Source organism: Gouania willdenowi, chromosome 4 (assembly GCF_900634775.1).
Source record: "Gouania willdenowi chromosome 4, fGouWil2.1, whole genome shotgun sequence".
NCBI lineage: Eukaryota > Metazoa > Chordata > Actinopteri > Blenniiformes > Gobiesocidae > Gouania > Gouania willdenowi.
In genome coordinates, this window is record NC_041047.1 from 9167582 (window position 1) to 9183621 (window position 16040).

General features: G+C 37.9%; 1 protein-coding gene across 1 annotated transcript; it reads right to left on the reverse strand.

Annotated features, from left to right (window-relative positions):
- Window positions 1-7012: 7012 nt before the first annotated feature.
- LOC114462007 (cornifelin homolog) lies at window positions 7013-13138 on the reverse strand. Its single transcript, XM_028444550.1, has 4 exons — window positions 13069-13138; window positions 8941-9058; window positions 8629-8816; window positions 7013-7552 (listed from the first exon to the last, which is right to left on the reverse strand). The coding sequence occupies exons 2-4, from the start codon at window positions 9005-9007 to the stop codon at window positions 7424-7426; spliced, it is 384 nt and encodes a 127-aa protein (XP_028300351.1). The 5' UTR covers window positions 9008-9058; window positions 13069-13138; the 3' UTR covers window positions 7013-7423.
- Window positions 13139-16040: the final 2902 nt, after the last annotated feature.

Below are 16040 nucleotides of genomic sequence, written 5' to 3' on the forward strand. Positions count from 1 at the left end.
TTTTAAGATGTACAGTACCTGGGGGGGATGTACTGGCGGCTGGGGGGGACGTGATGGCGGTGGAGCAGTTTTAATGGTTTTTTTCTGCTGGCAGTGATGACAGGACCGGTACTGAAACACACATTATTATTGATTTTAAACAGATGAACGTCTGAAAAGTTAGATTGGAACAGCAAATCAAACTTCTGAAAACAAAGAAAGTCCTGATTTAAATTTTTCTTTTTTACTCAAGTGAAGCTCTTACCCACGGTTGGAGTCAATTCCATTTTCAGTTACCCATGTTCAATTACAATTCAATTACGATTATAGTGACCAACATTTGTCCCCAATTACAATTACAATTATTATTTTATCCTCAGAATGTCAATTACAATAACACTCTCAATTACTAAAGTTCAATTACAATTAAACTACTGAGCCTGAAATACATAATGTAATAAAAGCTAACCTTAGCTTTCTGTTAGCATCTCTTATGATAGCGGGTCCTAAATCAGCTGTAAAATACACTAAAAACAAATATATATCATCTAATATCTAAACTATTGGTTTTAATATTTTGATGTGGGCTTCTGAGCCTCTTGTGTCTGTATACCCCTTGATTTATTTTAGTTTTTTTAAATAATAAAATGTGGGAAAGCTTGATATGAAACATATTTTTTAATAATTGTTAACTACATATGTGTAGAACTGCACATAGAACTGTAACATGGTTCCCAAGTTTTGTGTTAAATTATGACTGACAATTTTTATCGAATTTTCATGGTAATTACAATGTAATTACAATTATGACAGCTAAAAAAAAAGAAGTTTAAATTACAATTATAATTACTCCATAATTGTAATTAATGATCAATTAGGTGATTACAGTTATAATTGACCCCAACCCTGCTTCTTACCCATTCTTTAACATCTGCAATGAGCGTGTTCCAGTAGTATCCAGCAATAACCCTGTTTTGGGTAATTCTGGCTCCATAGTGCTGTCCATTAGCAGGGTTACAGTGGCACTTGGTCAGTACAGACGTCTTCTCCTCTGGTGTTAGGACCACGAGCCGCATGTACTGCATGGAGGGACCGATGTAGAAGAGTCTCCTGTCTGTTAGAGGCAAAGGAAACAGGGCTGAAAGAGTTGATGACACACAGAAACAAGTAGTGAACCTAACTGAGACAAATTGAATACTGGTTATAAGCTATAGACTGGGTATTACAGCTAAATAACTGGGCAGTGGTGGCCTAATGCAGAAGCAGGCTTTTAACCAGGGTTGGAGTCAATTATAATTGTAATCATGTAATTAACAATTAATTACAATGATGGCATAATTAGAATTGTAGAATTGTTTAAAAAAAAAAAAAAAAAAAAAAAAAAAACTTCTGTTATAATCGTAATTGAGTTCAGATAATTGACTCTGTAATTGTAATTGCCATGAAAATTCCATAAAAATTGTCAACTATAATGCTAAACTGGGGAACCATGTTACAGTTCCATGTACAGTTCTGCACATATGTGGTTAACAGTTATTTAAATATGTTTCACATCAAGTTTTCCTACATTTTACCATTAAAAAAAATGAAAATGAGGGGTATACTGACACAAAAAAGGCTCAGACGCAAACAACAAAAATATTAAAACCTATATTTTCATTGATTAAGAAGCAACAAGGTAACCAATAGATAGTAAAGAAATCAGATGATATATATTTGTTTTTAGTGTATTTTATTTTGGAATTTAGTTAAACTACAACTTGTATGTGATTACTTCAATAGTAAGTAAATACAGTCTCCTTTGTAAAAGGTAGCTAATTATTGTGTTATAAAATGGCCTCTACTGCATACAATAATCCTGTTTCAATAAATTACAAGAAAATATAGTATTTTGTTGAGCTATAGTAGTTAGTTTGTGGTGAATTTCCCCCCTCAAAAAACAGCCTAAAAAGGAACTAACAACATTTCCCAATTACTTTTTAAGAAAATTGTTGAATCTTTCTGAGTACCCACTGTAATGTGCTCCTGTACCCCTAGGGGCACACGCACCTCTGTTTGGGAACCACTACTTGTACGTTATAATACAAAGATTTCAGCCTGTTTTAATGAGGTACAATTTAAACATTATTTTAGTTACCCTTGACGATAAAACTGGGCGCCATCCGTCTTAACTTTCTGCGCTCTGCTTCTGTCTTGGGTAATTCTTCTTCTCCGTTGAGAAGATAACTCAGGAGCTGCTGAAACACAGACGACTCCATTATCGCTACCCGAACCGTACCGGAAACACAATCACTTCTGCGCATGTGGAGCTTTGTCTGCTGCGCTCCGTCTTCTTCTTCGTCTTTTCCGAGACGCAACTACGGCGTAGTGCTGCCACCTGCTGTTCAGTCTTCATCAGTTTCCATATTTAAGTTGAGTTATTGAGTCCAACAGCTCGGAAATATTGAAGTATAGTGTACGTTTTTATCTTGTTCCACCTGGGACTATATTTCGCTTCCTTTACACGCAATTTTAATTAATTCTCTTGTATTTTTCAACAACCCATGATGCTTTGTGGCGATTCACGAACCACGATGGCTGCCAACAAGGCCGTCTTTAAAATACAAGAGCACAATTATGGCGCGCAATAGGGTGTTTTCTTTAGCACATACATTTAAGTAAGAATTCTACATGCTTTTAGATTAAAACGTGTGAAAACAGTGGAAGGTATTGATCAATTTAATTTGCAATTACATGTTTGGACAACAGGTGGCAGTGTTGGAGAGCGACCAGCTGAAGGTGGAAAGCTAATGACAGCGCGTGACAGAAAGTAAGTGATGACGCTGTATCATTAATTTATAATAATTTATAAAAACTCAACAGTAAGCGTCACGAGAAAGCATTAAGAGAGGGCATTTCTTTAGTTAGTCTATTTTTTTTTTCCAGAATTAGAAAAAAAAATAAATGAAAGTGTCTGTATGTGTGTGTCACGGTCCCAGGTTGTAATAGTTAGCATAAAGCTAAGGTGTAGGGTTAATTATTGTACAAGGTCTACACTACAATGGATATTGAAGGTACTCAGTACTTGACTTTTGTCTCAAATTGATAGTTATGATTACTCGTACTGTTAACGAACCAATAATAATAAAAAGAAGGAAAAAACAATGTGAATCTTTTTTTATGTAGTTCTTATTATAATTGTTAAATATTATTACTCACAGATGTCTTTTCAACAAATGGCCCACGGACTTTGGTCTAAACATTTTTTGAATTTTTTGCCAATTGTTCCTTAAATATTCAGTAGGCCAGTGTTTCTCAAACGAAGGTACGTGTACCCCTAGGGGTACGCGATGGCACTACATCTTGAGAGAAAGAGGTGGAAATTAACACATGAAAGCATCACAAATATGGGGTTTTACAATATTTTTTTTTTTAGTGAAAATTATAATAACAATAAACATTACCAGCAACTCACAAAACGACACCAAAAACACACAAAATAACAGAAAAATATATTGGAAAAAACAACTAAATACACAAAATGACACCAAAAACACACACGATGATGATAGAAACGATCTTGATTAGAACATGAACTGAAAATACAAGGATCAGATTTGATCCCACATCAGGAGCGATATGAACGTAAATGAAATAAACTTTAGAAATAAATCTATTCAGGAAGCCTAAATACTGGTACTATTACTGTATTCTGAGCAAAAGTTGTAGTTGGACTTCTGGTTACTGTTTTGGGCTGCTGGGGTGTTGGGGGCCGAGTTTCCATCTTGGATCCACCTTGAACAACGTTCTAGTAATCTGGTCTCACTTGGGTCTCTTTTGTGTCTGGGGTGCTTTAAAAATATGGTCACAGTTTAGAACTCACTTGAAAATCAGACAGTCTCTGATTGTAGCACCTATTCAGCATAATGTTAGTTTTGCCCAGTCTTTAATTGACTCATCTTTTCAGTAATGGCACAAGAAATGACTAAGATGCTTTGAGGATCTCTTTAAAAATAATCCATTTATCTTGTTTGAACAGCTAAGGAAGGACTTTGATATTCCACAATCAGACTGTTTCAGTACACCTACAAATACGTAGTTTTGTTAAAGCATCTTTTTCTTTAACCTTGCTTCCAAAAACATGCCTTGATGAGTGTCTGACCATAGATCCACTCAATAAAGGTGTGGTGTCGGCAATTTATAACCGAATCCTGGGTGCAGCATCCCCGTCGTTAAGTCATTTAAAAATTCAATGGGAGGAAGAATTAGGTGAAACATTTTCAGATTATACCTGGCAAACAGCAATTACAAGAATCCACTGATCTTCTATCTGTACCCAAGTGTAGACACGTCCTGTCTGAGATGTGGTCATGCCACTGTTGACCTGAGTCACATGTTCTGGGTCTGTCCCCAGGTGTATGATTCTTTTGGTAGGGAATATTCAATATAGTCTCATTTCTATGTAAGCAGAACATCAGTCCGAGTCCCGTTACAGCTTTATTTGGTGTCGTAGCAGATATCTCAGTGACGCCTCACCATGCAGCGGCAGTCGACTTTATGACTTTACTTGCAAATCGCTTTGATGCTGTTTTACTGGAAAAAATTAGCTCCACTAGCACTTAAGCTTTGGGTGGAGGAAGTAATGTCCCATCTGAAGCTTGAACACCTGCGATGTAGCGTAAGTGGATCATGTCCAAACTATGATAAGATCTGGCAGCCGTTCCTTCTTTATTTAAAGTCTGAATTCAGTGTATAATTGTTTTTCCAACAATGATGTATGATGTCATTTCATTTTATAGGGCCTGCTGTTTGTTTTTGTTTTTTTAAACAATCTTTGAGTTGATGCGTGTATGTTTAAAATCAATAATAAATATTTTAAAAGAGAACGGAGTACTTGAGTCAAAACCAGAGAACCACTGCAAAAGGCTTTGATCGGTTGAATACTTTTTGTGATACGGCCAATTTAGTGAGCTGTGTATGTGTCGGTTTTCACTCATCTTTATTTTTCTTCCATTTTCAGCTTCCATTACCTCAGGAACTACACCACTTAGGAAACTGAAGGTTGGTATAGTAATACAGCTCCACCTACTCTCTCAGAATATATACAAAGATTTGCTATATATCTGATCTGGTAGACATGCCAGTTGAAAAAACATTGTCTGGGTTTGGGGCTTCAGTAAACAACTTTACATATGTCTCAGCTCCCTGTATTTTGATCAGCTTTGAGCTATGTACTTAGACTGTTCACATCACTAATGATTAGTCACATATATGTATTGGTTCTTGGGTGACAGTCTCTTAAAGGGGACATATCATGCTAAATCCACTTTTTTAGCCCTTAAATGCATTTTGTTGTCTATTTAGAGTGCTTAGAAGTACAGAAAAAATCAAATTAGTCTCTTCAGGTGCTCCGTAGATATCTTTATATTCTGTTTTGCTCATATTTTTCAATCTGTTTCGATTTTTCTATTCTCTATTACGTTTTTTGAACTATTACATCACAGTATTTGCAGCGGAACTGCCAAATTAGTACATCAACTCCAGGTCCAACACTTCGAGCAATCCGCCATTTTTATTTCTCGCTTTTATTTTGTAGTCCAAGCTCAAGGATGCCGAAGTTACGAGAGGATAAGTCAAAATGTTCGGTTGTTGGATGTAGTAACCCACACGCTTCATTACACCGTCTCCCAGCATCAGAACCTTTTTGAAGTGCCTGGTTGAGTTTTATTTTTCACGGAAATGTACCCACATCTGTGGGTAAGGTCATTTTTGTGTGCGCAAAGCACTTCAAGGATGACTGCTTCTGCAACCTCCGCCAGTATAAAGAAGGATTTGCCGAAAGCCTTTGTCTGATTGAGGGTTCAATTCCTTCTATCTGTGGAGACGACGAACAGAGCACTTTGGTAAGCTGTAAATAACGCTAAAAAGTGTGATGATAAGACGTCCCTGTCATTGTTTTGTTAGCATTAGCAGTTGCACCGTCTTCAGACTTCATATGTTAGCGCTGTGTGCTCGTTTTAGATCCTTGATGATATGGCCTACGTGATTTAATTTAAGTCTAAAGTTTTCATTAGTCATTTAATTTTGCCGTTTTTGTCTTTGAAAAGACTGTATTAAAATGCATTTCGTGACGTTAGCTTGGCGCTAGCGTTAGCTCGGTGCTTGTGTTAGCTCACTTGTTAGGGTTCTGCAGGTTCATCATCTTCATTTTCATCTCGCTCCACTGGGTCCGACTCTGGCTCGAACATGTAAGACTGGATGGACAAGTCTTCCGTTGTTGACATTTTGTAAATAACCTCTGAATAAAAAGTTGTATGCACTGCTACATAGCCGTATCTCATCTATCAAACTACAAAAATGGCCGAGCAGGGTGGAGTTGAACCGAGTGTCACCTGAAGAGGGGGCGGGGTATGGAGTGTCTCATTTGCATTTAAAGAGACCGCACCAAAACGAATTGCTCTCAGAAGCACATAAGAAAAGGGGTAGAAAAGGGGCCTGTGGAGCTATAATAATGAGGAATTCAGACCCAAGCATTGCAGTTCCGCTTTATATAGACCACAACTGTATGATTTATACAGTATGTAAAAAGGAACTATTTAAAACCATGATATGTCCCCTTTAAAATCCAAAACATACTTTTGTGACAGATTTTCATTGGCCCATAACTGCATGTGGGAATGTAAGATAAAAATCTAATCTCTGTTTTGATTCATAGCATAAAGGTGACTTTTTCTCAGGATATTAAACAATTTCTCTTTATGCGACTTCTAATTTTTTATTTTGGACTCGACTTTGGGTTATTTCACCACTCGCCGATATTGAAAATCTTTTACATGAGGCCGTTGTGACTCTCCTCTGTGTCTCATAATCATTTGTTGTTTGATAGTTTTTCATTAGTAACATAAGAAATGTAATAACCATTGCATAAGAAAAGCATTTATTTTTGAAAACATTATCTTTATTATGAACACATTTCTTATGTTCTACTCCTGAAAATGTGTTAAAATGACTCTGTATTAGATATGGATGCACATTTATAGTCAGTAAACCACACTTTATGTCACACTGTTTATTGGTTATACATAGGTGTTTAAAGAAAAACATTTTAATCCCAAAACATTATAAGCAGATTGCCAATAGATTAATCTAATCAAGTGAGAGGAATCAGAGAGGAATTTATCATTAAATGGTAAGTGTATCACAATGAAAAGAAAAAAAAGTTGAATATTGCAATTACGTATTTAGTAAATCGCAAGATAGCTTATTAGCCCATTGGATGAAACGCTAACAAACTTATATAAAAATCAGCTTCTCAATCAATACAGGTAAATATTTTCCTCAGTTTAAGCAAATTTAAGTGAAAAATGAAAGTCAGACCAAGAGCAGAAGAATGATGAAGCTGCTGCATTTTTCTTTTTATGTTTCCTCGCTCATAAAGCCAAAAAAGAGGAGCGCCTTTCCATTTCTAAGCTCGGCCAGGCTGCATGTTGACAACCTTGGGTTGGTTCTTGCGGTATTTCAGCTCACGGTGCATCTGACACCAGGAGCACCACATGCAAACGCAGGATGTGGCAATGTCGTTGCAGATTGACCCCTGTAACCAAGACAATGACAATTATTTTCTTCAACTGACAAAAGAACATTTCTATAAACATTTAGCTTTTTTTTTTTTTAAAGCAGAACTTAGTAACTTGCGCTTAGCCCTCCCCCTAAAGGTCCCTTTTGGTTATGTCACTGTCGTAAAAACTCTGCACCCCCCGCCGCCTGCCCCACCCCACAGCTACATGCTCTCCTAAGACGGTAGCAACCGATCACTGAAAAATCCTAATACAACAGTGACACTAAGGGTGCTTTCACACATATAGTCCCATGTGACCATGTGAACAGTCTGAGGAAGAGAGTGTGGAAATGTGTGTGATGTGTTTGTTTGTGTTTCTGACAAAGCGGCTCTGAAAATGGATAGATGGATGGATGGATGGCTAGATAGATAGATAGATAGATAGATGGCTATTTGTGTGTGTGTTGCCTGATGGAGCGCTGGGTTGTGAGTGTGTGCGCGTGCCTGTTGCCGCGACGACTGTGTGTGATTGCTGCTGAGCTGTCACTGCATGGAGTTGCTCCGTTCCTCAGACAAAGGTCTTCTCTGCCTTTTTTTTGCTGGCTCCACCATGATATAAGTTTGAGAAAAGTGAATTTGTAGACAACCGTATGCAGGTCATAATCTAGCAATAGTTTGTATTTGGCTGCCATAAAGCGGTACGTCTTGCCACTGGGTCGGAGGCAGGGAAAGTTGCAAGTGCGGTTTTCTGGCCAGAGACAGCAGGGGGGATGAAAGACCCCTGCAGTGACCCCATAAACACTTGCATTACCCTCACAGGGACTACGAGAAGGATTCATTAAGGTGAAAAAGATATTTAGTTCTGCTTTAATTCCACAGGCAGTGCAAATGATTCCTCTCCTTTTTATGGTGATTGTATGTCCTTCTGTGCATAGGAAGAGTGTGTTTCCTCCAGTGAAACCATGTTGAAATGTTATTGAGATTTTTTTTATTATAAAATAGTTTTATGCTGCTTTGATTCGCCCCCGGCAAGAATCTCAAACTCTGTTTATGTTTCTGTGTCTGAAAACATAAAATGATTTATCACGTGTCTCTCAATTAAACATATATACCTTGATGCCAAATTTATGACGAATGCCAACCCTCAAAGACAAGACAGCAGGGGGTGTAAACAGTGGTATACTACAAGCAGATAATACTGAAGGGCTGAAGATGTCACACAGTGGAACACAGCGGTTTTCTCCAAAGTTCCCTGCAACCGTGCAGGCCATGCATGGACAGCACCAGAACCCATAGCAGCCTGAAAAGTAAAGGTTGTTTTTTTTATTTACTATTTAAAGCAAGTCATTTTCTTCTTTCTTACAGTACACAACTGCTGGACATTATTTTACTTGTCAAAAGAAATCAAAGTGTTTGAGGCTTACAGGAGCTCACGTCCTGACAGCAGCTGCAGAGGTCGGAGTCCCAGTTGGTTAAATTGTGTTCTGGCATGTTGGAGAGAGCCACTCAACCAGATGCTCACACACACAAATCTGATCAATTCTATAAAGAAAAAAAAAACAACTTATCAGTATTTGTTTGTTTTATTCACAAAACATCTTTCTATGAGTCATATTCCTTCAGATGCTCTATTGAAAGTGCAGATATGAGGAGCCGACTGTAAAGTTACTTTTGCTCAAATTAACAGCAACTTATTGCAGCATTTAGCTACAAGCCATGCTTACTTACTTACTTTTGACCAGATTTACAGCAGCAAAAACAGTAAAAACATGTCAATGTTCAATGTAAATGTTATATCTAAATCTAAATGTTAAATGTAAACAGTAAATGTTAAATGTAAACAGTAAATGTTAAAAGTAAATATTAAATGTAAATATTAAATGTTTTAATCTAAATGTTAAAGCTAAATCTAAATGTTAAATCTAAATGTCACGGGTGAAACTAAATATGTAGCTATTATGCAAATGAACCAGAAGTACCAGAATAAAAGCTAATTGATGGAACGACAGACTGTTGAGAGTAAACAGGTGTTAAAAAACAAGACGTTTACTCTGCATTGCTCAAGAAATATAATAAAGTCAGCAATCCGCACTGAGATAATCACAAATTCGGACTTGGGGGGACCAGACCTTTCCGTTGATTTCCAGTGGAAATTCAGGGTCACACCCCGCAAATGTTTGGCACACATGATGAAAATACCATCTCATCACATCGTTTAACCTTTACATCAGTGAACTAATGAACAGTTCACCACTGTTGTCATGCTGTGGCTGTGTGCTCTCTGACTGGAGCAACTGTGTGGATGAGGTGTCCCAGCAATCGCATACTTCCAAACACAGGAGAAGCGATCTCCAGGGTTTGTTTCAAAGATCTACTTGTTGATCAAGATCGACGGGTTGGCGACCAATGGCGTACCGTTTAGAAAAGCAAAAAATTATTGTATGGATTACGACGGCGTATTAGGGCCACATTAAAATAAATAAATCTAACCACTATGATAATAAAGTCATAATATTTAGAGATTAAAGTTGTAATGTTTTGAGAATAGTCATCATTTTATGAGAATAAAGCCGTATCTTAAAAAACTAATGGTATGGTGCTCAGAATTCCCTGTTGAAGTGAATGCAATGAACACTGATAGTGCTTAAATCGACCACAAAAGAGGCTATTTGCTCCAAATCAGTTTGTTTTCTTCGTCAGAACAAATGCAGACTTATGCAAAGTGGCTTTAAAGTCAAACAGTGTGGTAATGAATGGTGAAAAGGCTCAGTATTTCACTGTGTGAGAAAACTAAAGAGAAATATAACCTCAATAAATGTGCAGGCAAGATCCTGTTTGTATTTCAATTATATTCTAATAAAATTACAACTTTGTTCTTGAAATATTACAACTTTAATCTTGAAATGTTATCACTTTAATCTCTTAAAATTACTATGTCATTCAGATATGACTTTATTCTCATAAAATTACAACTTTATTTTAGAAATATTACGACTTTAATCTCATAGTGTCCAGATTTTTTTTTATTTTTTAATGTGGCCCTAATCATCTTCGTAATGGATGGATAGATATTGCTGTAATAATCTAAAAGAGAACTAGTTTATTAAATCCAAACCAGCTCAACAAACAGCAGCTCTCTGTGGAATGTGTAAACAGAGCCAATAACCTTACTGCACTGGGAGGAAAGGAAAGTCTTGAACACTCATAAACAGCTTTGTGACCTCAGAGCCCTGCTGGCATCCTGCCACAGGCATTCAGGTTGCAGTTCAGGTTTTTCTCTTTTTCTTTTAGGTTGTTAGACGCTAATGAAAAAGGCTTTTAATATGGCTCCATGGCAATCACTGCTAAGTTGCCATCAAGTTATAAGAAAGACAGTTTCTGTTGAGATAACAAAGGCCGATGAATTTAATTACTGCTGTCAGATGACAGAAGTTTACCGAGTTTATGGAAAGACAGTATCGTGTCTTCTTTGCAGCCCAATAAGATTTACATGTAACTTTTCATGTGTTTCATGTTAAGGCTTAGTTTGCAGCTTAAATTTATGTCAGCATTTAGAATAATGACCATACTAATCATTAATAAGGAAAGAGCAAGTCTGATTTTCCTGTCATTTTGTATACTATTGTTGCTTTGATTGTTTTTGGAGTAATTTTGTGTGTTTTGGGGGGGTTGTGATAAGAGCTATTTTGAGTATTTTTCTTGTCGTTTTGTATATTTTTCTGTTATTTTTGTGTATATTTGTAGTTGTCTTGCATGTTTGTTTTGTTTTTTTCTCCTTTTCTCTATTTTCTGTTTTTTGAAGTCATTTTGTACATTTTTGCAGTTTTCCTTTGTATCTTTGTGTTTATTTTTGTGGGACGCACAAAATTAAACCAAGGACCACATTTCAGCCATATCTGGTCTAGATAACAGATTTGTGTACACTTTTAAAGCAAATAAAATATTTATTTTTTCATTTAGAGAAAGAAAAACATACAAATGTTCATTAAGGACTTCTTCCAGTCCTTATTTCATGCTCCATTTTCTAACTCCCATGTCAGATTTGCGTACATGTCTTTAAAATATGTTAATGACACTTTTTCTGTAATTGTTACTACTGTATATGATGAAAAGCAATTGATTTCTCAGTGGCTTGATCGGACCACTCAGCATATGAATGGCTTTAAGATGACGTCATTGTTGTTCTTAAGCAAGTAGAACCAGAACAGGAATGATGAACTGGGAGTGCCAACACCCTTGGTGAGTTGTATCAACTCTTTGATAAACACACTTCTTTAATTTAAAATAGTAGCATGTAAAGACTTAGTTTGCAGTTTCAAACAGGACAACAAATCCATGCCAGCATTTTGAATAATGACCATACTAATCATTAATAAGGAAAGAGCAAAGGGTTTAGTCTGATTTTCCTGTCATTTTGTACACTATTGTGTCAATTTATAGTTGTCTTTCATTTTTTTGTTTATTTTTTCTCCTTTTCTCTATTTTTTGTTATTTTAAGTCATTTTTGCAGTTTTCCTGTTTATCTTTCTTTTATTTTGTGAGCTCTTGGATTCATTTTGTGTTTATTTTTGTGGGACGCACAAAATTAAACCAAGGACCACATTTCACCCATATCTGGTCTAGATAGCATATTTGTGTACACTTTTAAAGCAGATAAAATATTTCTTTTTTCATTTAGAGAAAGAAAAACATGCAAATGTTCACTGAGAACTTCTTACTGTCCCTATTTCATGCTCCATTTTCTAACTCTAACTAAATGTCCTTAAAATATGTTAATGACACTTTTTTCCACAATTGTTACTATATAATGAAAAGCAATTGATGTGGCTTGATCGGACCACTCAGCATCTGAATGGCTTTAAGATGATGTAATTGTGGTTTTTAAGCAAGAAGAACCAGAACAGGAATGATGAACTGGGAGTGCCAACACCCTTGTTGAGATGTATCAACTCTTTGATAAATACACTACTTTTGTAACTTTGCAACATTAGGAAATGAGATGGAAAAATGTCTAACACCCTGTAAAGAGAAATTGAAAGCCACTATCGCACAACGGTATCATCTTCTGATGTCTAACATATAAAAACACACAATTACTGCAGAACCATGGGGAAATCTGCACAAATATGACTTTAATGTTCAACGAACAACCAAATAATATTCTGCTGTGATTGAATTTGACACGTCAAACTGAACTTTAGTTTCTTTAGTGTTGCAAATATGACAGTTCATGAATTTGACCAATTCTGTCACCATTCTATCTAAGCTACAATAATGCAATTTGTACATTAAAAAAAAAGTTACAGTTCCATTCAATTTCAGTACTTTTTTCTTTATCAACTAGTTCCTATTAAATCGTAAGTAATATTTGACGCTAGAGCTTAGTGATAATTTACTTGAAGACATAATGCAAAGATATTTTTCATCGTACATTTGAGTTCTTTTTAAACAATATTTTCTTTTAGCACAAATGTAACTTCCTGCTTTATATTTTTAAGATTTATCTTTTTTTGTTTTTTGTCCTAATTAAATTTTTCCTGCCGAAGTCTTACCTGATGAAGCTTGAGCACCTGCTGCCTTCTTCTCAAAAGCTCTTGTGAGGAGTGGAATGGGCGTAGTACTTTATTCAAAAAGGTAGCTTAGAAAATGCTGCACAACCTGAAATCTGGAACAAAGAGTGTTTATATCAACAAGACTCTGGTAGAAAAAGTCTCATTTATCTCTTAAAACAACTCTTAAACTCTAAAGTTTTTGTGACTTTACCACTTTTCTTAACCTATCTTGATGATTATTATTATTATTTTGTCTATATATGCAAATTTTTAAAGTTCACAAAAATCTTTCATTTTTTTTTAGCATGGGATACTCTATTTTACTCTAAATAATAGCGACCTCTAAATGAGGTTGAAACAAATAATGGAAATCTAAATTTATTAGAATTTACCAGAATAACTCATATGGCCTAAATAACTGGTAACCATTGCCAAACCTGTGCCATCATGTGATAATGCAGGTCTAGAAATGCCTGTGCACAATGTTTAGCAATTGTAGAATTTAAGTTGTGTGTAAATATATAAACACTAATAGATCAGTCACAAGACCAGTCACTGATCGATTAATATTTTAATATATTTTTTTAACTTTGTAAAAGCATTTTGATCTTCATTCTTTGTATGAAAACCGCTTCTTATAAAGAAAGATTGCTTTTGTTACAGCCACTCAAGAAAATATCACAAATAAAAGAATAAATGTTAAAAAAGAAACAATAAACTTTAAAGTGTATAATTAAGTAAGACTGTTAAAAATAAGGATTAGATACACACACATTACAGTAGTAAAAAGATAATTATACTAATAATAATAATACAAATGTACAAATTTGTATACAAATATGAGACAGATATTTACAACAATAATACAAATATACAAATATGATTTAGATATTTACAACAATCAAGCTGTGAGGTTACAGTGATAAATTATACAGTTTGATCGCCACAGGCAGGAATTATTTCCTGTGCCCAAGTGCGGATCGCACAAACAAGGCACAATAAATGAGGCTGCTGCTCACCTCGTGAGGCAGAAAAAGGCCATCAGGTCGATGGGAGAACATGAGCCCACCACCTTCGGCACAAAAGGTTCTGCCTCAGAATAATTCTCTCATCACCTGGGAAAAGCTGAGCGCATGACGGGTGAACCGAGAGCGCATGAATGTCGCTGATCCTCTTGGCCGAAGCCAGAGCCAGCAACAAGACGGCTTTAAAAGAGGCGAACTTCAGGTTCATCTCACCCATTGGTTTGAACAGGGAACCCTTCAGTCTCTCCAGAACCACCGCCAAACCTCATGGTGGAACCATTGGTCTCGACACGGGGAGGAGCCTGCTCTCATCCTTCATAAACCGGCTGACCGTTTTGTCCCACGTGACAGGCAGCGATCGCCGCAAAATACGCGTTCCCAGTGGAAAAGGCTTTGTGTTTGTCAATCAGACCCTGGAGGAATGACAGAATCACAGCCCCAGGGCACTGAAAGGGAATGTGGCCTCCCTGGAGACACCATCAACCCGCGTAACCGAAGACACAACCTGAACCGAACAGACATGCCCTGAGCGACCTCACTCGCGCCGCCGACAGGCATGCGGTGAAAGGTACAGAGTGCAGGAATAGGCCCAGGAAGACTATTTCCTGTGTAGGGGACAACTCACTGTTTTTTGTATTCACCGTGAATCCCAGATCGGACAGGTGACACTGCAGAACACTTGCCAGAGAAGACGCGAGCAGGGCCTTTCTGGGAAGACAGAGGTGCAGAGCTTCATCATCTTTCCTCCTGGCTTCACAGCGCCGCTGCTTGGAACACAGCGCTGCTGCATGGAACACAGCGCTGCTGCATAGAAGACAGCACGGAGCCAAAGATTCACGATGGGAGCATCCAGAATTTCAGCAAAATTCTCACAAAGTTCTACCTGGTTGGCAGTGAGGAAGGAGAGGACATTCATGGCCGTGACCAAGAGGACAGCGGCCACGTAAGTCCTACCGGACAGGTCTGACTGAAGACCATTTTTGACGGCAGCATGGGTCTCCGTGGAGACACAGCAAGCTGACGTCGGAACAGGTGCGCCGCTACAAACGGCTCTACCGGCGACATCCTGAGCATTCCGCAGCTCTCCATGGCCTTGCAGTCGAGGATGGAGGCACCTGCCACCGGGGTCCTCCCGGTGAAAGGGCGGCTACCCCAGTGACGTACTACTTCTATGAGCAGCTCAGGGAAGACGGGGAGGATTTGCCTCGGAGCGCCCCTAGAAACGGGGAGCTTTTTCCCCCTTATAGCAGGACCTGGTGGTTTCAGTCACAATGGCAGGCCAAGGAATGGCCAACCGTGTAGCAGCACATTTACAAACGTCACCGTGTCAAGGCTTGAAGGATGGGAGTGAAGGCGACTGACAGCCCGCCCCAAGCCGGTCAGAAACAACAGCTTGGTGTGCTGAGGTCCATGAGCTCCGGCCTTGCGTCGTGGGAGGTAGCAGCGGGGCTGTCCCCAAAGTGAGAGGCAGCTGAGACCAGCGCACGTGCCTTGCGGCAGTGTCGGAAGGAGCTGTCCTTTGCGTGCCTTGCGTCAGTGAAGGACAACACTCACCGAGCAGAGCGCAATGTAGGAGCTGTTATACCTACCTTCTTGACCTGGTGTGGCCTTAAGCAGGCAGTAGTCCTGCCAGCATCCGTCGACTAGAAAGAAAGAAAATATCGTCGCAAGATAACTGAGAGGAGAAGAGGTTTTTGAATGGTGTACACCTCTCTGTGTTCTCTTTTTATAGGAGGTGGGAGGGTCTCCCAGGGGACTGTCGTGCTTCACTGGCCAATCACGATTGGCATAGTGAAATAGAGTGCTTCTGAAGAATGTTAACAGATGTCACTTCCCATAGTAAGACACCTCACAAAATATTATGAAATAGAACCTTGTGATACATCGTTGTATTGATATTTTGGCACACCCTTAAGAGGCACATTGAGGGCCGATGAAGTGTCGTAT